Source organism: Natator depressus, chromosome 1 (genome assembly GCF_965152275.1).
Source record: "Natator depressus isolate rNatDep1 chromosome 1, rNatDep2.hap1, whole genome shotgun sequence".
NCBI lineage: Eukaryota > Metazoa > Chordata > Testudines > Cheloniidae > Natator > Natator depressus.
In genome coordinates, this window is record NC_134234.1 from 323,705,980 (window position 1) to 323,731,223 (window position 25,244).

Below are 25,244 nucleotides of genomic sequence, written 5' to 3' on the forward strand. Positions count from 1 at the left end.
CAGAGAAATGCTGAGATCTCCTATTCACTGGCCATCACACTCATGCCATAAGCAGCGGGGGACCCCATGGCTGCAGGTGTTGGCATTGCCATTGTGTAACCCCAGTCTTTGACTCCCACAGCTTTTTCCATTATAGGACTCCACATGCATAACTTTAAAGCCATATATTATAGGAATGAGTCAGTCCCTACTACACCCCAGGAGACGCATCTGGATTTAATTTTTTTACTCTGCATACACACAAAGATCTACAGACAAGCCACTGGCAGAACTGATGCCTTAGAGAACAATTCTGATTGGACTTTCTTATATGTTCCATGTAATTGAAACATAAACAATGTCAGAACAGAAATAGCTCTTCTAATTTATGAAAGCCAGTATATAGCCATCTGGGTTTTTATATAAGGATCAAGAGGACTGTCACATGATGTTTAGACGCAAAGCTTGTCTTCAGTGCAAAATATTCAGTTTCTCATCTGTATAAAGTCAGCTCCCTAAAATTGAACATGGCTCACAAGATAAATCAGCTTCTTGTCTCAAAACAAAAACTTTCTCACTACCTCTGCAATTATGCCATGAGAAACTCCCCTGTAGGTCAGCTGCCAGTTGGGAGCTCCTGGGTACATAGCAGCTATAGGAGCCAAGTTGCCAAGAAAGCTGGAGGGGTAAGAAAAAAGGAATGATTGTGAAGTGGACAGGCTAGAAATTATTGCAGAGATTGAAATTTCCTGTCCTGTTTAGAGGATTTTCCTATCTAGGGAATGATCTAGACCAATCATATTATGAAATACTTGTAGCAGTGGTGAGCTGGAGCCGGTTCGCACCAGTTCGCTAGAACTGGTTGTTAAATTTAGAAGCCCTTTTAGAACCGGTTGTCCTGCGAGGGAGAACTGGTTCTAAAAGGGCGTCTCAATTTAACCACTGGCCAAAAGTGGCACCTTAGGCGCCGACTCCGTGGGTGCTCCAGGGCTGGAGCACCCATGGGGAAAATTTGGTGGGTGCAGAGCACCCACTGGCAGCTCCCCACCCCGCGTCCAGCCCCAGCTCACCTCCGCTCCGCCTCCGCCTTCTCCCCTGAACACGCCGCCCCGCTCTGCTTCTCTGCCCTCCCCCCCCGGCCCAGCTTCCCGCAAATCAGCTGTTCGCGCAGGAAGCCGGGGGCCTGAGAAGCAGGTGGCGGCTTCGCGCTCAGGCCCAAGGAGGCGGAGTGGAGGTGAGCTGGGGCGGCGGTCCACAAGGAGGGCTGCCCACGCCACAGCAGGTAACCCGGCGGGGGGCCCAGGGGAACCGCTCCCTGCCCCAGCTCACTTCCGCCTCCCTGGGCCTGAGCACGAAGCCGCAGCCTGCTTCTCAGCCCTCCCTGGCTTCCTGCGCGAACAGCTGATTCGTGGGAAACCGGGGGGGGGGGGGCAGAGAAGCAGATCAGGGTGGCGCGTTCAGGGGAGGAGGCGGAGTGGAGGTAAGCTGGGGCCGGGCGCGGGGCGGGGAGCTGCCAGTGGGTGCTCTGCACCCACCAAATTTTCCCCATGGGTGCTCCAGCCCCGGAGCACCCAGGGAGTTGGCGCCTAAGGCGCCACTTTTGATGTGATCAGTGGGGGGAGTGGCCGCTCCCGCTGCTCCCCCCCAGCTACGCTCCCCTGCCCCTAGAAGCCAGAGGGACCTGCCGGATGCTTCCTGGGAGCTGTCCCAGGTAAGAACCGCCGGGATTCCCCCCCTCCCCCCCGGCAGGTCCCTCTGGCTCTTAGGGGTGGGGTGGGCACCCACTACGGTGGCCCACAAGCCCCTCCTGCCTGGTTTTAGGGGCAGTCAGGGGACAGAGGAGGGGGGTAGTTGGGGCAGAGGTCCCGGGGGGGCATCAAGGAACATGGGGGGGTTGGATGGGGCAAAGTCCTGGGGGGCCGGGGTGAGCCACAGCCCCCTCGTGGGGTGAGGAGGGAACCCGGTTGTTAAGGTTTTGGCAGCTCATCACTGACTTGTAGACAGTTATTCTATTTCCCCCTTCCTACCCATTCCTTAGTGCTAAACTATATATATAGTACTTTTCCACCTAAGACCATTCCTCTTCTCTGAATTCCCTCCAATGTGCTGACTAGAGCTGGGCAAATGTTTTCAGAATAATAGTTTATTTGCTGAAAGTTGCAGTTTTGGGTTATGTGGTGTTGTGGGGTGGCTTTCTCTCAGTATTTCCTGTTGAAGCTGTTCCACTTTGTATAAATAATTAAATATTCATTTGACACAGGGACTGGCACCCCTGCCTTGGCAAGTGTCCTAACCCCATGTTAGAGTGCTCTCCATGGTGCAGTGAATATTTCATTATTTATACGAAGAGGAACAGCTTCAAGAGGCGAGACTGAGAAAGATCCACCAAGGATACCCTATAGCCCAGCACTCATTTGCAGTGTGGGAGATCTCTGTTCAAACTTCTGCTCCAAATTAGGCAAAGAGAGGACTCTTCCCATATCCCATAAAAGTGCTCTACCACAGGGGCATAAGGGGGGGCACTACCACCTCCTCGTCCAGTGGTTTTGTGAATGGCATTCCACATTTCCTTTTATTTTAATAAAAAAGCAGCTAAAATCCCCCACTCAAAACAAAATATTTTATTTTACCCAAATCATTTTTTCTTTCACTAAGAAACCCAACAAGTTTTCATTTCAGATTGATGTGAAGCAAATTTTTTTCAGTTCAGCCAGCAAACTAAAAAATTGATGATTCGTACAGCTCTAGTATTAACACGGTGTTTGCACTGAAGTGCCCAGAAAAAATTCAGTCAAGTTGCAATCCAACCAGTGCTATTTAAAATGGGACTGTCCCCTTCCTTGTTTGTGGCGTGATAACTCTGTGTATACGGCCCAAAACTGCATTTTTTCGTCACATCACCACCTTTCAAGCTCACATCTGATTTGCTTTAATCATTATCAGTTATTTTTGTCCTGTCACTGAACATGAAATTCAATGGGAATTGCATGCTGGCAAGGTTGTTTTGCCTTTTGTGTTGACTTGGAGGCCTTGTATAGATTATCTCCCAAAAAAGATTCAGTCTATTAAAGTAAAATGTAATTTACACAAAGGATACAGCATAACAAAATATTCAGATGTTCTGTTATATGCCATTTTTCATGTTATATGCCAGTTATTGTTTTCATTAAAGAAAATAATTCTTGGCAGCACTAAGTTCCCCAGCACTCCTCAACAGGTTATAAAAATACTTTGCTGTATGATTTTTCAGGACTTAAACTGATAACTTGTAAAAAGCTACGTTTGGGCTAATGGTGGTATTCACAGTTAGTGGGGAGTTTTAATGGTAGGAGCAGCTTCAGTACCTAATTTTTTATGGATGTTTTAAATCTGTACACATGACAGACTGTAGCAGCTTGACAATTCCAGTAAAAATGATCTAAGCATATCACACAAACACTGAAATCCTGGCTGCAGCCTGTACTACATACCCTCGCTGGGAATGTAGTAATGACTTAATCACATGTGGGGATCTAATGCTGAAGATAATTAGGCTTCTCTTACATGAGGAGAAAAAAATTTAGTCATTGGGGATTTAGAAGTTTTCTGCACTGCAGTTAACACCCTGCAAAACTGGCATTAAAATATGAAAGCCATACTAGCTAACATTTATAATTTCTGTATTTCCACTCTTAAAGTAAAACAAAAGTGTCTTAAAGTAAAACATTCACAACCAGATATATACTGTACTTAAAAACGGCAGTTGCTGACCTATCATAACCATACTGATCCAAAAAGCAAACTGCAGCGCTAGACACAGATGGTAAGATTTAAAAACTGGTTAATGAAATAAAGTTGAAATTATAAAGTGTGTGCAGGTCTGGCTGTATATATACCCACACACACATGCAGTTCACACTTACATACATTGGTCATCCAAAAGTCAGCATTTACCAGCAATTACCACATCAAAGCATCTGAGATACTACAGTGAATTCATATTTTAAGTTAAGCAGAATACTGCTGTGTCTCAGATACAATAATCAGGTAATTATTGGTAAATACTGTTTTTTAGGGTGACAGCTGTATATGTGATATATTTTATTACTGATAGTATGTACCACATATATGGAGGTGATATCTCTGTGATTAATTGCATTCATCATGCACCTTTACCTGCCACTCTTTTCACTAATCCCTATATCTCAGGACTATTTCTATTACTAGAAACCTTTGAGCAGCTTCAAGCAGCCACCATTTTTTAACTCAGTCTGCCACATAAATGTTTTCTTCTTTCCCTCACAGAGGTAGAATTGCCACTCTATCCCATGCTAAATTACACTTGTGATAGGCCCACGCTGAACAGTCCTGGAAGGCTGGACCAGTGACAAGTTTAAGGTTTGATGTCTTACCACCCTTCAGGGCTACAAATCACTGTAAAGGGGAGATTCCCAATAGGGCCAAGCACTTTCTTCTAGCCATGAAAGATTCAGAGACACTTGACTGGAAATGAAAATCATGATATTTTGATGTATAAAATACTATTTTAGGTCATTTACATTTGTATTGTGGGCCCTGCAGAGAGGACACTAGCTCCACAACGAGCTATCCCAAAAAGGAGTTGGGCTGGGGGCTTGAACTGTGGAGAAAAGCTGCAACGTCCAGTTGGTTGCCTGCACTGATAGAGGTGCTGGGACATCCTCCATCTCCCTTTAGAGAGAGAGAGAGGTTCTGAAATAAACAGCTTTAACCCCTGAAAAAGATTCAAGCCAAAGGATTTCTGAAGATGCAGAGGGGGAAGGAGGAAAGTGTCATATTGTGGTTCTGAATTGGTTTGTCTGTTTATAGCAGCTTCATTGCAAAGACTCAAACATGCCATAGTATGTAGATCTATCTTACCTTGTTTCATGCAAAGTAAGGTTTTATGTGAATTGGGCAGCTGTGAAGCACAGTCTATTTTAAATTACTTATTTAACCTGCAGCTTGTCAGACATTCTGGTTCACATTCTTGGCCATCGTAGATGCAAAGGTTAAATGTAAGGTGTAGTATACACTACATTAAATTAGTCAGGTTTCTTTCTTTGGTCTCTTCAGACCCCATTTTCAAAGGAGGGTGCAACACATGTACCTGCAAAAATGTCCAGATACTGCAAGAACCTGTGAGCAAACTAGACTGTATTATTAGTAATAATAATACTTTGTACTTCTATACCACATTCCATCTGAGAGTCTCCAAAGTACTTTGCAAAGCACTGTACCCAATGACTGGAATGTAACGCCAATATTTAAAAAGGGCTCTAGAGGTGATCCTGGCAATTACAGACCGGTAAGTCTAATGTCAGTACCGGGCAAATTAGTTGAAACAATAGTAAAGAATAAAATTGTCAGACACATAGAAGAACATAAACTGTTGGACAAACGTCAACATGGTTTCTGTAAAGGGAAATCATGTCTTACTAATCTATTAGAGTTTGTTGATCCCTTCAAAGAACATGTGGACAAGGGGGATCCAGTGGACATAGTGTACTTAGATTTCCAGAAAGCCTTTGACAAGATCCCTCACCAAAGGCTCTTACGTAAATTAAGTTGTCATGGGATAAGAGGGAAGATCCTTTCATGGATTGAGAACTGGTTAAAAGACAGGGAACAAAGGGTAGGAATAAATGGTACATTTTCAGAATGGAGAGGGTTAACTAGTGGTGTTCCCCAAGGGTCAGTCCTAGGACCAGTCCTATTCAACTTATTCATAAATGATGTGGAGAAAGGGGTAAACAGTGAGGTGGCAAAGTTTGCAGATGATACTAAACTGCTCAAGATAATTAAGACCAAAACAGACTGTGAAGAACTTCAAAAAGATCTCACAAAACTAAGTGCTTGGGCAACAAAATGGCAAATGAAATTTAATGTGGATAAATGTAAAGTAATGCACATTGGAAATAATAACCCCAACTGTACGTACAATATGATGGGGGCTAATTTAGCTACAACTAATCAGGAAAAAGATCTTGGAGTCATTGTGGATAGTTCTCTGAAGATGTCCATGCAGTGTGCAGCGGCAGTCAAAAAAGCAAACAGGATGTTAGGAATCATTAAAAAAGGGATAGAGAACAAGATGGAGAATATCTTATTGCCCTTATATAAATTCATAGTACGCCCACATCTTGAATACTGCGTACAGATGTGGTCTCCTCATCTCAAAAAAGATATACTGGCATTAGAAAAGGTTCAGAAAAGGGCAACTACAATGATTAGGGTTTTGGAACGGGTCCCATATGAAGAGAGATTAAAGAGGCTAGGACTTTTCAGCTTGGAAAAGAGGAGATTAAGGAGGGATATGATAGAGGTATATAAAATCATGAGTGGCGTGGAGAAAGTGAATAAGGAAATGCTATTTACTTGTTCCCATAATATAAGAACTAAGGGCCACCAAATGAAATTAATGCACAGCAGATTTAAAACAAAAGGAAGTTCTTCTTCACCCAGTGTACGGTCAACCTGTGGATCTCCTTGCCTGAGGAGGTTGTGAAGGCTAGGACTATAACAGGGTTTAAAAGAGGACTAGATAAATTCATGGAAGTTAAGTCCATTAATGGCTATTAGCCAGGATGGGTAAGGAATGGTGCCCCTAGACTCTGTTTGTCAGAGGGTGGAGAAGGATGGCAGGAGAGAGATCACTTGATCATTACCTGTTAGGTTCACTCCCTCTGGAGCACCTGGCATTGGCCACTGTCGATAGACAGGATAGTGGGCTGGATGGACCTTTGGTCTGACCCAGTATGGCCATTCTTATGTTCTTATGTTGTGTTCTTCTGTTCTTAAACATTAATTAATAGGCTCACAATCATCATTTTCATTTTTGAGTTAAGGAAGCTAAGGCACAGAGAGGCTAACATCCAAATGTTAAAAAATGGCCTCTAAGTTTGGATATTTCCTTTTATGGGTGTCCATCTTTAAACAACTAGATCTGAATTTCAGAGGTGCTGAAATTGAAGTGAATGGAATCTTCAGGTGTTCACTAGCTCTGAAAACCAGACTGTAAGTTTGTTGAACCCTCAAAAAACTAAGGCACCCATAATAAGAGGGCCTTTTGAAAAGCTGGATTTTACATGACTTGCCCAAGGTCACACAGCAGGTTAGTGGCAGAATTGGGGCAAGAAGCTAGACCTCCTTAGTTGCAGTTTTGAGATCAAACACCTAGACCATACTCCCTTCCAATTAATCTGCCCAGACACAGTTGCCTATTTTGCTTGCCAAATGCCTTTTAATATGTACAGCAAGGATATCTGAAGCCACAATAGAGAACAGAGTATTTTTGTGGCCCATTTGGAAATGTAACCCTTAATGTTTGGTTATGTTCATTGCAAAAGACACAAACTCAGTCTTTTTTCTATCTTAGTAAGTGCGATGAAACTTAAATGAAAGAGGCTAGGTGTGATCTGAAGAACACACTTCGTGATCTACCAGTGTCAGAAATGAAAAATAGTCACCTGGTGCATTTCCTCCTTTTTTGTTCGGAGTTATGGAATGCAACTGAGTAATCTCATTGATAATATGTATCTTATTCCACATGTTCAATATGAGAAAAATAATAAATTAATCAGTTACAGTGATTGAAGTAAATCAGAAGATTAGTGTGAATGTATTATAGAACTGTAAGCATCCAAAAAGGTACATGAGTTTGATTTGGGTGTTTGTAACTGTGTTTCAGAAGTTCTGCCAGGATGCAAAAGATCTACAATACTGTGATGTCTCTTACTGCTTTCAACTGACAAATGAAACTGTCAAAGCTTTTGCCTTTAACTGCCACCAACTTACATCCCTCAACATTGCTGGTTGCCACAAGGTAGGTACAAGAGCTGGGAAGGGTAGTTCCAGAAATTCTATTACATAAAATGAAATAATGTAGCACTGAGACATTTGACTTGCTGATGTCCACATTTTGCAACCATCCTATAGCTTATTCTTCAACATTAAAAAAATTAACTATGTTATATATAATAATCACCAATAATTAAAACCAGTGAACTAACATTGACCTTTGGAATATTGATCTGGTCACAAATTTTCAAATGCACCTAAATGATTTCGGAGCCATGGTCCTATTGATTTTCCATACGAATTAAGCTCCCAAGTGCCCAAGTCACATTTGTAAATGGGACATAGGCACCTAAGTCACTTAAACATTTTGAAAAATTTACGTATAGTTAGTATATTATTATCTGTGTGTGCATATGTTACTCGTGAGGGAATTCTGTGCCAAAACATTTTCAGTTATGCACACAATATTTCAAAATTCTGCACAATTCTGCAAATTTTATTTGTCAATAAATAAGTGTGGCTCAAGCTTGGCAGTGGGGAGCACAGGCCACTGGCTGCATTGAGTGGGAGATCACCCTGAAGCCCACACCTCCCCCGATACAGAGACTCGGCAGTGAGGCTGCACCTGACCCTAACACAATGCAAGGGCTGGGCCTGCCCCAGAAATGCCCTGGGGCGCTGTCCCTCAGCGCCAGGTGTACCAGTTGTGGGTGGACAGGCTCATCCCAGCAGGATCCAAGTGTGAAGGGACTTAGTGTGGGGGGATCCACGTGTGAGGTAAGAGGTTTCTGTGTGGGGCAATCTTAGTGTGGGCAGCTCAGTGGGAGATCTGGATGCACAGAGGCTAATGAGATATTCCGGGTTCAGGGACAATGGGACTCTGCAGGGGATGCAGGAAGGTGGTTGGGGCTCGGGTGGGGGGCTGGATGCTGGGTACAGGTACTGGGGGAGTGGGGCTTGATAGGGTGGGGGTCCAGGTGCAGCTGGTTGGGGATCAGTGGGGTGGGGGTCTTGGTGTGGGGGGCTCATCAGAGGTCCAGGTGTAGGGGGGTAGGGCTTGTCAGGGTGAGAGCTCCCCAGCTGCTGCTGAGGGGAAGCCACATGCGGGGCTCCTGCTTCCTCCCGCAATTCCCCATCCCCTTTTCTTCTCCATTCCCCTCCCCTCACTCCCACATTCCCCTCCCCCTGCCCTATTCCACCTCCCTTCCTTCCCCACTGCCTCTTCCCCCCTCATCCCCCATTCCCTCATTTTCCTCATCCCCCCCCCCATATCCAGCTCCACTGTGTGTTGCACAGGATAGAAAACTGGAAGGCTCCCAGCACACAGAAGGGGAGCACAACTGGCACTAGGACCCAGGAGGCAGCATTTAGCTGCAGAGTCAGCGGAGTGGAGACAGCCTCCTTCAGCTGGGCAGCTCTGCCCTTGCAGAATTGGGGGGGCAGTGGCATGTAACCCCGTGTGCCCCCCATGCCTCACCTCTGTTTGGAGGGGGGCAATCCCTCCCCCCAAAAAACTGCCTCCATGGTCACCCCTGGCCCTCCCTCCATCACCACCACCCCACTCACGGCTTCCCTTGGCGTCCCTGCCATTTTCCGTAGGGCAACCCAGGAAATCTGCGGGGGAGTCGTGTTCTGCGAGCACACAGTCCCGCAGAACCCCCCCCGGCGTCATAGGTGTTACAGCTGTGGGCTCCGTTGCATCTGATCCATTGACAATGGAATGTTGTGTGTTGTTACACGTACTCCGATATCGACGTTTGCTTCAGTGAAGTTGCTGAATTACTTTTGTTCTGTATTTCTAGTTATTTACACATTTTAATGAAAATTATTTCCAGTTACTAACTCCAGTAACGCCATTCAGCCTCACCATTACCTTGTACAGTGTTGTGACAATTTTCCATATCTTTTACATAGTACCTCTTTAGTTAGACCCTAGCATCGCAGTTGTCTGTTTTGCCCCAACTGAACATGGGCTCCGTTTCCATTTTACTGCTAACACAAATGCCTAGGTCATTTTCATTAGTCCCAGTACTTACTTACTTAGCACATCTGCTCCCTGTGTCTATTCAATCACATATGCTTGCTTGCTTGAGTAATAACACTATTTACTGCATTCTAGCAAATGTAAATTTTAAAAAAAGTTTGTGTCCACAAATATTTCCCTCTGCAGAAAGAGTCCTGCTTCTATGGGTGAGATTTTTAAGAGTACTCATGTTGGCCTAATTTTGCTCCCACTGAAGTCAGTGGTTGATGTTGAATCCTTTTAAAAGCCACCCTCAGCCATTAGCAATTAAATGCAATGGCCAAAATGTCAGTTCCAGAGGTATCTCACATTTCTTCCCTGCTTTTAAATGTTCAATTAACTTTTCAATAATAATAATAATTAATAAATAATAATGCTATACAGGGCAATCTACAGGCAAAGAGATCTTTCCATACTAAGTGAAGATAAACACTTGCATCCCACCACATTTCTCCTCTCCCCACCCTGTGTCTATATATCTTCTCCTTAAAAAGATTATGAAGTAAATCTGGTAACTGTTCACAGTCTAGAATATTCGGTCTCCAGCATCAAGAATCTTTCAGACAAACCCATACTGGATCTTGCAAGCTTTAACCCAGTTTGAAACTCTATAAAGTCCTATCAGTTGGGGGGGCCTTTGGCAATCTTCAACATAAATACAATGTATCTAGCTGCCAAGTAGGAAATATTTTCCACTCAGACACTATTTAAAAATGATCAGAAAAAGACTAAAGCAAGATCTAATCTCCTGTTCTAAAAGGGACAAGTTAGTATGCCTGGCAGAGTCTTGGCCTGCAATATCAGCTATATAAAAATAACTGAATAAACAAAAAGGCCATAAAGAGAAAACATAGGAACTATAATTTAGGAAATTCACTTCCCAGTAAGAGTGTTGTGAGATGTGCTCTGGAAATTTGGACATTCCCAGAAAACAAGCACAGCTGACCACTGTAATCCTTTTCATATTGAAAAACCATAGACTTTAGTGAGAGCACAGTTGGGCTCCCTGTCATCTATATCTCCATACATACATTTCTAGGACATGTAGAACAATCATCTTCCAAACATTGCTCATTTCACAAAAAACCTCAGCATGCAGTTTGCATATAGCACAACCACACCTCCTGTGTAATTTGTGAGTTCATAAAGCCAATTCAAGAAATAATTGTTAAATAGTTTTATTTGAAGAAAGAAATAATGTAATTGTTGTGGGCAGCAAACCACATGAGTGAGAGAAAATAGTGAGGGCTGAAAATGAATCCCTGATTGAATAACTAATCCAATTAAATGATGAATTTCTAAAGATACAATTCAATGGAAAGATGACCTCTGACATGAACAGGATTGGTGTATGTGACTAAAATAGATTTCCCTGAATAGGGCCTGATCCTGCATCTATTTAGCCAAACTTCTGTTTACTTCAATACAGAAGCAGGCCTATTCTGAGTCAATTGTAGGACTTGATGACAGCCCTGAGGAAAGGTGTTATAGAACTGCATCTCCCCAGGTGAAGCTCCAGGAGGGACTGTGCGAAGGGATAGTGCACTGGCTGTCCAGCTTTGTGGGCTACTGTCAATGTGAAGGGGAGACAGTTACAACCTCGTCTCCTCCTTGCCCCTGTTAGACTCCCATGATCACAGGGACTGAGATTGTTCCTGGCCCTTGCACAGGAAGTACAAGGGTGGGGAAGGCTACTCCTCATTCCATTCCATTCGGGCCATGGATAATCTGGGCTTGATTGAATACCTATTATAGGATTTTTTTGTGTTCATCAAGTTTCCTTTAGATTTTAGGCCCCAATTAAACAAGGTACTTAGCCACATACATAACTTTAGGCATAAGTATTCCCTTTGAAGTCAATGGGGCTACTCACATATTTAAAGTTACACACACACTTAAGTACCTTGCAGAAATGAGGCCTTATATGGTGCCCAAAGCAAACTTCAGTTTGCATTACTGGTGATCAGTTCCAGATCAGACTATGGAACTGTAAAGTGACGCTGAATAGTTCTGTCTTGGACAAACTGAAAGACACCTTAGGCTATAAACAAAAGCAGTCACAAGACAACACACATTTATGATACGGTACTGAAATATGAAATAGGTGTTATTAAAATTAAAATTCTTTCTCCCTGTAGTTAACTCTAAAATGGATGAGTCTAACAGTTTAAATGGAATAATCTGAGAACAGTTAATCCTACCACATGAGATATGCTATATGCAAAATTATGGGGTTGGGAGTATTGAGCTGTTTCAGACTTATGATTAGCTGAAACATCCCTACATGCTTTGGAATGTACTGGAATCATATTTAACTGACACCAAATATACTCCCAACATTTAACTGTTACTTATAGTCTTTTTCGTCTCCTATTTCTGATAGTCAGAATTCATCTGTTCCATACATTTCATGTCCTATATGGTACTTTTCAGTATAATCTTCCTGAAATGATACACTTCAAAATTTTGAGTTAGGCTGTTGTGTTTTGGTTTTTCTTTGGAATCTCCAGCAATCTTCTAACTTCTGTATGTGTATTTCTTTTGCTGGATTTACAGATGACGGATTTATGTATTCAGTATTTGTCTGGAGTCTGCCATTATCTCCACTTCTTGGATATCTCAGGCTGTGTACGTCTTACTGACAAAACACTAAAATACCTTTCGAAAGGTTGTACGCAACTCCGGATTCTTAAGATGCTGTACTGCAGAAATATTACCAAGTAAGATGTTGCTTCCTGGGCCAAACTTGAGAGATCAGTGTAAACTTTGAATGAGTACAAATATCATTGTCACTACTAGTTTAATTAAGTGTAGGCCAAAACATGGGTTGTTTTATGAAATTGGAATTGAAATGTAAAGCGATCTATGTTACAACCTGGTCCACTCCCCCTCTGGATGGACACCAGTTTGGTGTGAGTGGCCCCAACCACTCGTGGGAAGAGCCATGTCTTTGTTCCTAGCTCTGAGGCCTCAGAAGCACACTCCCAGATCCAGACCTCATGTCTGCCACCCTTCCTTGGAACATGGGGCTCCACAACCTGGACACCTTCAACCCTGAAACCAATGATTCAGACCTCCTGAGCCTCCAGGTGTTTATACATGTTCCTTTAGGGTCCCACCTCACTGTGGGCACTCTGAGCTTCTTGATTAACACTTTCAGGGACAACATGACAGCCTAGCAAGGAATACAGGCTTAGCCAAGGAATTTCGTAACCACAGTCATTTTTATGCTGAAGAACCCACTAGAGAGTTAGTTCTTTGCTGCGTCCACCCTTAGTCTGATTTTACCCCATCTGTGACTCAGAGGTCTCATCAGCGTTTCAGGCAAGGCAGGCCTTCCTGCTTTCTTTTCAGCCTGGTCTTCTGGCTTGTGGTGGTGGATGGCCTCCCTTCTCAGATAAGCCCCCTTTTTATTCTAGTCTTTGACCCTGTTTTGCCATATGCAGGCTGGGAAATTTTAGCCCCTGTCATGCAAGCCCCACATGAAGATAACTATTTTCCCCTGAGATTGGCCAGTCATTGAGAGTCACTCAAGTTGATGGCCCTTATGACATATCTTGATAGTCCTCTTTGAGGAGTCCCACACACCCCTTAGCAAGATAGGGTCTGGAAGAGAATGACCTTGTCCAAGTCAGGTTGTTTTATTTATTCAACACAGAACACAAAATGGAAGACAGGATAGAGGACAGAGTACAAAAATGGAAGTAACGAAACAAAACTGAGTTCACAGTTTGGTACAGACATATCCCACTCTGTCACAATATAGTTCCACTTTTTTTTTAAACTTAATGTTGTATTTCAATACCTGTACTGGGAAGCTGACAAAAAGCTACATTCAGTTTCTAGGCAATAATCACAGCAAAATCATCATTACAGTACAACAATTCTTCTTCATATGGCTGATGCAGATGTAGATCAACTACTATAATTTGACATTTAGATGGTTACGCCAGATAATTGCATCTGGAGTAGCTGAGTGTATTTGCTGTGATGCCTCCTTTGTATTTGTGAATTGGGTATTGAGTTGTTATATTTTTCCTGGTCTGTTCTGGGTGACCACAGTCACACACTGGAGAGTTTTTAATTTTCCATTTTTGCAGCAAGTATCCGCATCTGCCATGGCGTGTGCCAGTGTGGTTTAGGGTTGCACATAAGCTTTGCAGAAGATTGAAGCCAGGGATTTTCTGTGGTGGATCTTTCACAAGGTGTTTGTTTGTGACTTCTTGTGAACTCCATTCGGCTTTCCAAGCTTCATCAGGGTTGAAGTCACAATATAACAATGATTCTACATTTATTAATCGTGATTTAGATTTTCAGCAGTGACAGTAGGAAGAATGATAGTGTTATCGTTGAATTTCATGGACTATTTTTAGGGTTCCATGCACTTCATTCACCACTTCCATAATTTCAGCTAAGGAATAATAAGCAGAGACTTGTCATACATAATATACCACTCACAAATAGCCCCAAATTCTCTTTCTCCATACTAACCAACTGTTATCATTAAGGAGCTTATTCAACCCCAATGTTTACAAAAACGGGGCAAGGCTGGCTGTTTTTCAAAGTGTGCGATGTCTGTTTTCTACATTTCCTAGATACGTTCACATTTCAGAGACTATTATTAGCGTTTGAGAGGATGGAGTCTGTGTAAAGTGAGATTAGTCTACAGAACAAAACAGGCTATTCCTGCACACTCTACAAATATTAAATAAATAATAGAAGAAATATGGTTTTAGTTTAAAGATGCCAGGGACATCTATAAGCCATGTGCACTTCATGCTGCTAAAAGAATTCCTCTGTTATTTATTAAACACCGCTCGGGCCTACCAGACTTCACTTAGCAGTCAGACTCAGCCGTATAAACATTCAGGCACATTTCATGACACTAGGTTACATCCTTTTTACAATTTTATTTTTATTGTTAGATTTAAAAAAACCCAAACCAATCACGAAATCTTGACAGCTACAAACCCGTAGAGCTCTCTAGTAAGCAGTTACAAGCAAATAGAGGGTCCATCCTTTCCAATCTCAGATATGGTTAGAGATGACATTTGTCAGTCTAATAACATGCTGCAGGTTTCTGCAAATGTTAAAATAAAAAAACCCATAATTTGGAATAAATATGGCCTGCTGCATAGGGCCATATACAGAGATTAACAACCAGTTAACTAATCACATCTGAGTGCCCAGAGAATCCTCATGTAGGCGTGACACTGGTACAGCCTGCTTCAACTACTGGATGTGAAAGAGGAAGAATAGTCCTCAGTGTATGGCAGCATAGGCAGCATAGGGATATTAGCTGTGATTCACTTAGGACTAATGCTGTTTTGTAAAAAGGAAACATTCATTAATATTTTCCATGTGTTTAGTACATATGAGTGACAGGACGGGGGGCCTGGGCCTCCCACACATTCCTGAGGCTCAAAAATCAAGGCAGCACAAAGTGATCACATAAACTGGATTAAGGATTAAGCAGAAGTCTGCAGTTTCAGAAGCAATTAAAAATATCTAACAACATAAAAATCTGTTTCTAGCCACTGTACACTGCTGTTTTTCAAATGTGATGCACACAGAAGCTTATTTCTGGACTGATGCTCCTTGAGCACCAAGTTTCAGCCCACAGGGACTATGTTTGCAGGAGCTATAGAGTCATAAAATAATACAGCTTTGCAGCTGACAAGGCTCAGAAAAGATGAGAGCTTATATAACCCAAATGCTCTTACATCATAGAGGAGATTTGCAGTGTGCTGGGTTAGGTTCCTTCTTACCTTTCCCTTTCTCTCCCTCTCCTTGCTGCACACTCCCATTTCTTAAGGTCAAAAGCTTCGTTCTGACTGAGGAATACCAGTTGTTTTAATTGCATTAATGCATTAATTGCATTAATGCTGATTATTTGTTTTATTGCAGTGTCCTCTTACTCCTCCCCAGAGTGTTGGCTCCAAGGCTCTAGATATATAACTACAATGTAATATAATGCAGCGTTCCTTAACCCATATGTTTTGTTACATGCTGACAGATAAATAATGGCCACTTCTGGCAATCTGGTCGATTTTGACTCCAGTCACGGAGCAGCATAAGCCTCCAAAAAAGTAGTAATAGCTACTATAGTGCAATAAGACCCGCTTTTTAGACATTATCCATTGAAAGCAATTTTCCATAAGCAAAGGGAAAGTAGACCTGGACAAGTGGCATTTGTACTAGATAGCTGTAGCCGATCACCCACCATATACATCTGCACATGGGTTCATCTGTATCATTTTTGCTTGTATAAAAACACTTGTAAACTATTGTGTTCATCTTGTTAACAGGAATGTGTTAACAACTAAGTAATGTAATGTTGGATCTTTAAAATGTGCTTTTGTGGTCAGAAAGGAATTCTTCCTGCTTAGCCAACCTCGTCTCTTATTGCATCAGCCACCCATTCCCTTTTCTGCTGCTAATGATGCCACTCACGATTCTGCATTTGCCTGTTTCTTCCACAGCCATCTTCCCACTTCCTTCCATGTTTCCCCCTGTGTATGGGATTCCTTCCCTGAGCTGGTGAAGAAGCCCATTGGCCCTCTCCACATTCAAATCCTGCCTGAAGCCAAAACCTAACACAAAAACATGCACCAACATCACCCTCTTATTTATTATACTTGTTTATCGTATGAGAGAATGGCTCTTTTATATGGGAAGGAAGAAATGTAAATGGTGGGCGAAGGTGTAAGGATCCTGGATGTAAAGCTGGAGGTGGTTGTGAGGAATGGGGCAGGAGAGAGGGTTGGATGTTAGTTAGAGAAGTTACTGTATTCAACTGAAAATAATGTAATCCGCCTACCACCGCCTACCACCGCCCCTATCTCTTTGCCTGTAGGGCGTAAACATTTCCCTGTGTTTGTCCCTTTAGAGTCAATGCTCTTTTGGGCATAGATGGTTCCGCCTTCTGTGTTAAACATCTTAATATGGGGAGAGCACTCAGAGACCCCAATCATATTGGGGGCCCCATGTGCAAGGCGTTCTACAAGGAGACAGTCCCTGCTCGGGACCTCTGCCTTGCAGCGGGTGGTGGGATAGAGGGTTCTCCCCAATGGGGTGGGGGGTCTTGGGGCTTCTGCCCAGTGGGGTGCACCTGCCAAGGCTCGGGGCTTCAGCAGGAGCAGGGCTGGAGCCCTGAGCCCCGGCAGGCACCTCCTGCGAGGCTGAAGCTCCTAGCTGCGGCAGGTGCGACCCGGCTCTCAAACGTCTGAAGAATGTCATATGCAGTTCAGAGAGTCAGTAAGTTTGGCCAACCCTTCTATACAGACTAACTGTCTATACCCTGTACTGAAAAATGTAGTGGTGCATGTCATATTCCTTTCCCTCCCCCCCGCCCCTTCTATAACCCCAAACCAAAGGCCATGTCCTTGGAATTTTCGCTGTGGCCAAGGAAAGCTAGGCCAGAGCTGTGTCTGGAACCATCCAGGCTAGCTCAGCATCCGCTAGAGCTGTCACGTGACGGCACTACACCAGGTCTGCTCCCCACTAGCAGCTGAGAATGTGACCTCCCAGTAACACCCCCAACTCATCTGGAGATGTCCAAATGACAGCATGAACCATAGAGCCACCCACTGTACTGCATGTTTCATACAGAGTGAAACAGTTACTTTGTCCTGGGACAGAATTTGAGGCTAAGACCATTATTGTATCAACTGCTGCTTCTCAAAAGGCATAGTGGGGTAGGAAATATGGTCACCCTGAGAATCTGGCCCTGAGGGTTCATATTTTTTACAAATGTTCTTGGTAGAAATTGCCAAGTATTCATTTTCATTTTTGTTTCAGACAAGCTGTTTTGAAATATTCAGCCAAGCTAGAGAAGCACGAATATAATGATGCCGACCCGCCTTCATGGCTTGGGTATGATCGCGGTGGAGGTGTACTCCCCCACAACAAGAAACCCAAAACAGGACCTGAAAAAGCTAAAGCCTTGTACCGGAATGAAAACAAAGAAGCTGCATAACATCTTCTGTGTTTCAAGTTTTCTTCAGCAGAGAGTGTAAAAATGAAATGGCAAGTTCCTGTTTCTAAAATAGTCATTTAATAACGCAGATTTTCTAGTTGAATTGTGAAGAGTTTATTCCAAATCTTCTTAGCAGCAGTACTGCTGCCCACATTCACAAATACTGTGCAAAGAAATGAAATTGCTAGCTTGTTTAGTGAGCTTTCAGGTGCTAAATCAATCTAGTGAAATTTCAGATGTGTTCATCATCTTCCAGGCCTGAGCAGCATTTGTACAGCTTGCAAAGCAGTATTTATACTTTCATGATATGTAACTAATAGAGAAGCTGTGTGGTGGTCTTATTTATCGAGAGGGTCTGACTAGGGCTTGCCCCCATGAGGGGAGAAGCATCCTGAGCTCTCACAAAAATCGGGGAATTCAGCACCCCACAGAATTAGTTCATATCAAGGACAAATATTGGTATGAGCATCCGCCCACCTCAACTGCATATGCAAATAACGTATTTGCATCTTCAAATGGTCACTTGCGCATACATTGACGTAATTGCACATTCAGGCCTCTCATTCTAAAAATGTAGTTCTCCACGTTACTTAAGGCCAGATCATTAAAGCTACAGCTTGGGGCTTTTGAAAATCCTACTAGGCACCTTGATGCCTAACTACCACTGATGGGAGTTATGTGCACACACACTTTTGAAAATCCTTCTGGACACCTAGCTGGATCTTTAGGAGGCTAAATAATTTTAAACATGAAGGGTGAGATTTTTACCTTCAGTGATATGAAATTACAGAGTTGAGAGAGCCAGTGCAATGGAAGATAGAGGGACCAAAGAGACTGAAAAATTAGCAGAAAAATCTATGGAGTCGATCCTGCAAAACGTATCCATACGCTTCTGCTGCTGCATGGCGTTCCATTTAAGTCAGTGCAAATCCCTGTGGTAGTATAGGTCTGTGTGGAGCTAATCGTAAGACTGGTCCTAGAACAGTACCAGTCAAGGAACAGAGCAGCGGGACTCAAAACAATAGGTGTCCCCTTTGACTAAAACAGTTAACGAAAGCCTTGGCTTTGACAATTTCTTCAGGAATTTGAACCCCATCGCATGCTTTCGTTAATTTTAGTTAATTTTTTACACCTGCCATTTCAAACTATCAGTGTTGCTCCACCTCAACACCCCTTGTTCCCAGACAAAAAAATACATAGATTAAGGGGAAAGCAATGACCGATGTGGTTTTAATTAAGCGCTATGCAGGGTAATAATATGCAGGCCCTCTGTTGTCACCCTGTTGTGCATCAGCAATGGCACTTACAAGGGGAAGCAGTAGAACAGGGGCTGGCTTTACAACGTGTCCTGGTGATTTAGAGTGCACATGCCCACACAGACAGAGCATCGTGAATTATGAACAGCAGTGGGGCTGTGAACTCTCCTTTTCCTTTCTCCACCGGCTGCACTCAATATGTGGTTTGATGGCCTCAGATTAAATTTCAGTTTTGAGAACCAAACTTGTGTACCTCTCGTACAAACACCACTGTGCTGTAGTCAGACAAAGGCTTTTAAAATTTTAATTTACTTTATTATTTTGCATTTGTATTGTGGCAGCACATAGAGACCTCAACCAAAAGCAGAGCCCTGTTGTATTAGGTGATCGATAAACCGTAAGAACGAATCTTTGCTCCAAAGAGCTTACAGTCTAAACAGCCACCACAGACTGTACATAATTTATTTTTTTATGCTGGTCTTTGTTTACATCTCATGTCCCTCACGCTTAACAATGCAACCAGAATAAAGTTTTCCATGCACTAGCCCAACACTGCAGTACCTGGAGAGCACACACTGCAGGGGAACAGTTACTTGTTAAAGGGATGCTGACAACACAGATTTTTGAAATTAGTTTCTGACTGGCCAGTTAGCTGTTACCACCTCCTTTTTGTTATTCAGGCCAAGGATTGGCTTTGGTGTCCTGATCCACAACTAGGGCGCCTAGATGCACCCGTAGTTGCAATAAGCTGGGACCCCCAAGGGGCGGGCATGGTGGAGACTGGAAGCAGGGACTTGGAAGGGAGGAAAGGTTGTAATGCTGGGGAGGAAGCAGGGATCCATGGGGATGGGGAGGCATCATGTTGATGAAGGAAGCAGGGCCCTGGGGGTGGGAAGCAGGGATGCAGCAGGGGAGGAGAGATGGGGTGGCGGGAGCAGGGACTGTAACCAACCTTGGCTTTATCAGTGCCACCTCTGCAACTATTGACCCGAGAAGAAGCAGGGCCCTGGTTGGGTAGGGGAGTGATTCCCAGCCAAGGCTTGACAGGGTAAAGGAAGGTTTGGCGGGGGGAAGGGTGTGAACTTCTGAGGTCAGGTGGGAAGGGGATGGGGGCAGGGGGAAGGACTAAACAGCTCTGAGTGCAGGCACTGGGGTATCTGTAACTGCCATGATCCCCATCTCTAGCCACTCCTAGTCCCTGTAACCCCTCCCCCATTCCCTGTATAGCACTTTCCCCACCAAACTGCTGAAGGCAGAGGAATCTCTGGCATCCCCTTGTGCCGCCTACACATACTCCAGGCAGCAGCTTCAGCCACTGCTCTTTCATTGGGTGTCCAGCTCCACCTACAGCCGCAATGACGTGGTAAATCCTTTAGTCAATTTTTAAAGTTTTTTTTCTGTTCCACCGCTGCTGACTGTGTAGGGCACATAAGCAAGGCAGCACATGCAGACCTGAAAGCACCATGAAGAGACATGCTGAGGGCCAAGTCTCCCCCTCTCTACCTGGCATGCCTGTGCCTGCCTCTGTTTTACGGTACCCACTCCCAGGTATGCTGTTGCCTCTCCATGCCTGCACCCCACATAGCGAAGAGTTCCTCTTGCTGCTCCCCAGCCCTGGGGAGGGCTCCAGGGACAAGACACAGCATCATTGCCTCCTACTAGGCTGCTACGAACCTTATAAGAAACAACAGAAAAGAAGGTACAGTGTCACATTAATGGTGACATGACAAGTGACTGCCTGTTCACTGAGGCCTACCTTTGTGTGGTTTTAGTGCAGCTGCAATCTAAATATAACTGCCTACAAGATAAGCCAGCCTGAACCAGCAAGCCCACCTTGGCTCTGACTAACGCCTCCCGAGATGTAAGTCAATTTACACTTGAAAAGACTCTTTCCAAAGAAGGGCCTTTTGCCTGGGTTACAGCAAGGAAGGCATTTCCTTTCACCAGGTATCTAACCGCACCCTGGTAGAAAATAACTCTTTGAAGTGGGTCACAGACAACCAGGTTAATGTGAAGGAAATTTGAAGATTATATATTGGTGGCAATGGCATAATGGGAAGTTATGTTTCCTAATGCTAATGAAACTTTGCCCACTTGCCTCTGCTAAGAGCAAAGAAAATCCTGTCTTTACACGTCAGGACACTGAACTTGAGGGAGCGGGAGAGAAAAGACAAGCCAAGGAACACGTATACAGTGTTGGTGTAGCCATGTCGGTCCAGGATATTAGCGAGACAAGATGGGTGAGGTCACTTCGTTTATTGGACCAACTGCTGTTGATGAGAGAGGCCAGGTCTACACTACAGAGTTAGGTTGACATAAGGCAGCTTACGTCAACCTAGCTCTGTAACTGTCTACACTAAAATGTCGCGCCCAATAATGTAACTCACCAAATACACTGACTTAACTCCACCGCCATGAGAGGCGTAGCGTTTAGTCAACATAGGTTGATGCAGTGTCGATGTAAGCAGAGTCAGGATGAGCTCCACCCTGACATCTGGTGGTGAGTTGTGACAAGTTGCGGAAAAGAACTTCAGGGGCTGATCTCATTTGCATAGGCACACCCACCCTGCCTAGCATGGGCCCATAGCTGCCCAAATTGTCACTTTGGCTGCTGTGGGATCCCCAGTGTCTCTGTTACTGGGGCAGGAAAAATAAATTATTATCCTGATTATGTGAATCAAGGACAGTGGAACTGTACTTGGCCTTTGGTTATGATGGAGGGAGTCGCCATCAACTAAGTAGCACCCGCTAGGCAAGGGACATGGGTTCCAAAACTCAGTGAAGGGAGAGAGGTTGGGGACAGGTATTAATATCTGGTGGTGTCCCCCCCCCCCCCCCCATGAGGGCCTTATATGCTAATTGTACTTTCTTCTTTCTCTACTGTGGAATATTGGAGCTAATTTTGATTCTATTAGCAGTCTAGTTACAGACTGCTGAGCAGAATTCACTTTGGGCCAATGGTGCACCAGCACTGAGGCTCCCCTACTACAAGCTGAAATCACAGAAGAGCTAAACTTACTAAGAGCTGAAATCACTGAGTGTTGTGTTAAGTACTAGGGGGAGCCTAAAGATATATTGTGGAGCAGTTTGTGGGACAGCTGGAGCAGAACAGAGAGACTCTTGGAATAGAACAGTTCACAGGACGGCTGGAGCGGCTCATGGGACGGCTGGCAGAGGGGAGCGATTTGTGGGATGGCTGGTGGAGCAGAGCAGAGCCCCATGGAGAGGTGGGGCAATTGGCTTTGGACCACATAAGGTGCCCCTTAACTCCCCCCCCCATCTCCACCCAGGTTGGGAGGTAAAACTCTGCAGATAAACTTTCGAACTCTGGTGCTGCACTGACCAGGGACAGAGACTTTTGGGTTGTTGGACTTTGGGTGACTTTGGGTTGCTGGACTCAAGAACCAAAGAGAAAGGACACGCCCCAATTTGCTTGGGGTTGGTTTTTTGCTCATGGGTTGTGTTATGAATCCTGTTGGTAGTGTTTCCCCAACATAATGCCACATTGTTTCTCTCTGTTATTAAAAGGCTTTTGCTACACTCAGACTCTGTGCTTGCGAGAGCGGAAGTATTGCCTCTTAGAGGCGCCTAGCGGGGGTGGTATATATTTGTCCCAGGTCACTGCAGGGGGCTTGAGCCGGTTTTGCATTGTGTTATTGAAATGGAACCCCTAGATACTGAACCCAGCCCTTGTTGCTGCCAACTCTGATGGGCAGAAGGATTACATCAGTATAAACACTGCATTACTTAAGTCAACTTTAATAGCCTCCAGGAGGTGTCCGACAATGCCCCACTGTGACCACTCTGGTCACCATTTTGAACTCCACTGCCCGGCAGCAAGATGCACAGGTATACGCCCCTCTCCTCTAAATCCCCACAAATTTTTGAAATTCCATTTCCTGTTTGCTTGGCATGGAGAGCTCACCTAGCAACTGCCCTGCTGACCATGCCTGCTTCACACTGCAGACGCGCTCCTGCCTGGAGTACACAGGAGGTGATGGATCTCTGTGGGGAGAAGAGGCTGGGCAGGCACAGCTCCAATCCAGGCATAGAAACATCAATATCTACGAGCAGATCACTCATGGCATGGGGAAGAAGGGCTACAAGAGGGACCTGCAGCAGTGACGCATGAAAGCCAAGGAGGCCAGGGAGGCCAACAGTCTCACTAGTGCAAAACCACAGACATGTTGCTTTTACGAAGATCTGCATGCTATCTGTGGATGCTTAGGAGAAGTCAGAGAACAGTGGAGAGGAGGTGTTGGACAAGGAAGTGGGGGGATGGGGGGAAAGACAGGTGAATAGGGGATACAGTGGCACCGTGAGCCAGGACCTGTTTTTGACTCCAGAGCAGTTGAGCCAGTCCCGACAGTCCAGCCCAGGTGAGCCTGATGCAGGGGAAGGAACCTCCGGTAAGTAGCTGTTTGCTTTGATATTACAGGGACACATCTGTACATTTAATCAAGGTAGAAGAGGTAGTGAAATAACCAATAGAGGCAGAGTTGCTATCTGCTGCTCATTTCCCTGTACAGTTAGGCAGAAGGAGACATGCGGAGCAGCTTGTTTATGTGCAGCAGGATGTCCTATGAATCCTCCATACAGATCTTGAGAAAATGTTCCAGGAGGTGCTCTGCAATTGTCTGCCGAAAGTCTCTGGGGAGGATTGCCTTGTTTCTTCCGCCGCAGTAGAACACTTTCCCACGCTGGTCAGCAATTACTTCAGCAAGCACCATTGCAGCACACAGGCTAGCAACATGTGGACCCGTCTGCAGCTGGACGCATGCAGGAGCTGTTCCCTTCAGCCTCCATTACCCTCAGAAGTGAGATATCAGCTACAATCACCATCGCCTGTGGAAAATGGTGCCAGTATTTAGTTCAATTGCCCTATCCGCATATACTCATGCCCACGAGCTACCCCCCTCCCCCCACACCATTATTTTCCCAAGTCGCTCCCTCCCCCTGGGCCATACTCACCATGGCTGGGAGTGCCACCATGCTCTATGAATCCCAAGGAGAAGTGAGAATGTAGTGCCTGTACCTTGTGTGGATCCAGGGGAGTGAGTTCAGTACACAAACTTCCCATTTATCTTGTGAATACACTCACAATAGTACCTCTGTGCATTGTATCCTTTGCAGCTGGAAATGTGGCCTTGAGGATCCACACCAGCGGAGCGGCTCAGCCAGATAAGGAGGATAAGGAAGAGGATGCAGGATGACATGTTCCAAGAGATCCTGCAAGTCTCTGGTGCTTCGGATACCAAGCACAGGGCTTGGTGGATCACAGTCATGGACAGAATGGACAGATATAGAGCAGAGAGGAGAAAAGCACAGGAAAAGGAGAGAGACATGCAGCAGGAGATGCTAGAGCTTCTCAAGTAGCAAACAGAAATGCTGGAGACTCTTGTTCACCTTCTGGTTCAAAAGACCCATGCTTGCCTCCCTCTATAGCCTATAGAGAACTGCATTTCGGGACCTCTCTACACACACTCCCCACATTGCACATGGCGTCCAGAGCCATTGCACTACCACTCCACCCTAGGGGAGACAATCATAGATAATCACATCTGCACATACGTCAACTTTAATGGCCTCCAGGAGGTGTCCCACTGTGACCACTCTGGTCACCATTTTGAACTCCACTGCCCGGCAGCAAGATACACAGGTATACGCCCCTCTCCTCTAAATCCCCACAAATTTTTGAAATTTGAGAGACATGATTGGTGTATGGGTTTGTGAAATGAAAATGACTGTTCTTTCCCCTTCAAAGGTTCTTGTCCCTGCATTTATAAAGTTTCATTAAGTTATAAATATGTCTGTTTGCCTGGATTTGGAATAAAAGTCTATTTATGGAAAATTAATTCATCTTTATTAGTTCACAACATATGCAGGCTGGGGCTGACATCATTCAGCGATAACAGCAAGAGGTGCATTTGCAATGTTATATTACTACACACAGCACTCATTACAAGGTTCGTACCGGGGTGCAAAAAGCCAATGCCAGGCAGAGTGCACTACAGCAACACACTACTCTGGCTCGCTATTAAAATGGTCTTTCAAAGCCTCCCTGAGACTTATCGCTTTCCACTGAGCTCTTCTTATAGCCCTGGTATCTGGCTGCTCAAAATCAGTGGACAGCCATTCCACCTCCGCCCTCCACCCCGGCGTAAACTTCCCGCCTTTGCTTCACAGCTTTTACAAAGTGCACAGTAGGCAG

At 44.5% G+C, this 25,244-nt stretch overlaps 1 protein-coding gene across 1 annotated transcript in view; it reads left to right on the top strand.

Annotated features, from left to right (window-relative positions):
* Positions 1 to 24,822, top strand: part of FBXL13 (F-box and leucine rich repeat protein 13) — a 177,214-nt gene extending 152,392 nt beyond the window's left edge. The window contains exons 19-22 of the mRNA XM_074942528.1: positions 7,667 to 7,801; positions 12,356 to 12,519; positions 17,600 to 17,827; positions 24,167 to 24,822. Coding sequence (XP_074798629.1) covers positions 7,667 to 7,801; positions 12,356 to 12,519; positions 17,600 to 17,777 — 477 coding nt within the window. The 3' untranslated portion in view covers positions 17,778 to 17,827; positions 24,167 to 24,822. The remainder of the gene's footprint in view (positions 1 to 7,666; positions 7,802 to 12,355; positions 12,520 to 17,599; positions 17,828 to 24,166) is intronic.
* The last annotated feature ends 422 nt before the right edge of the window (positions 24,823 to 25,244 follow it).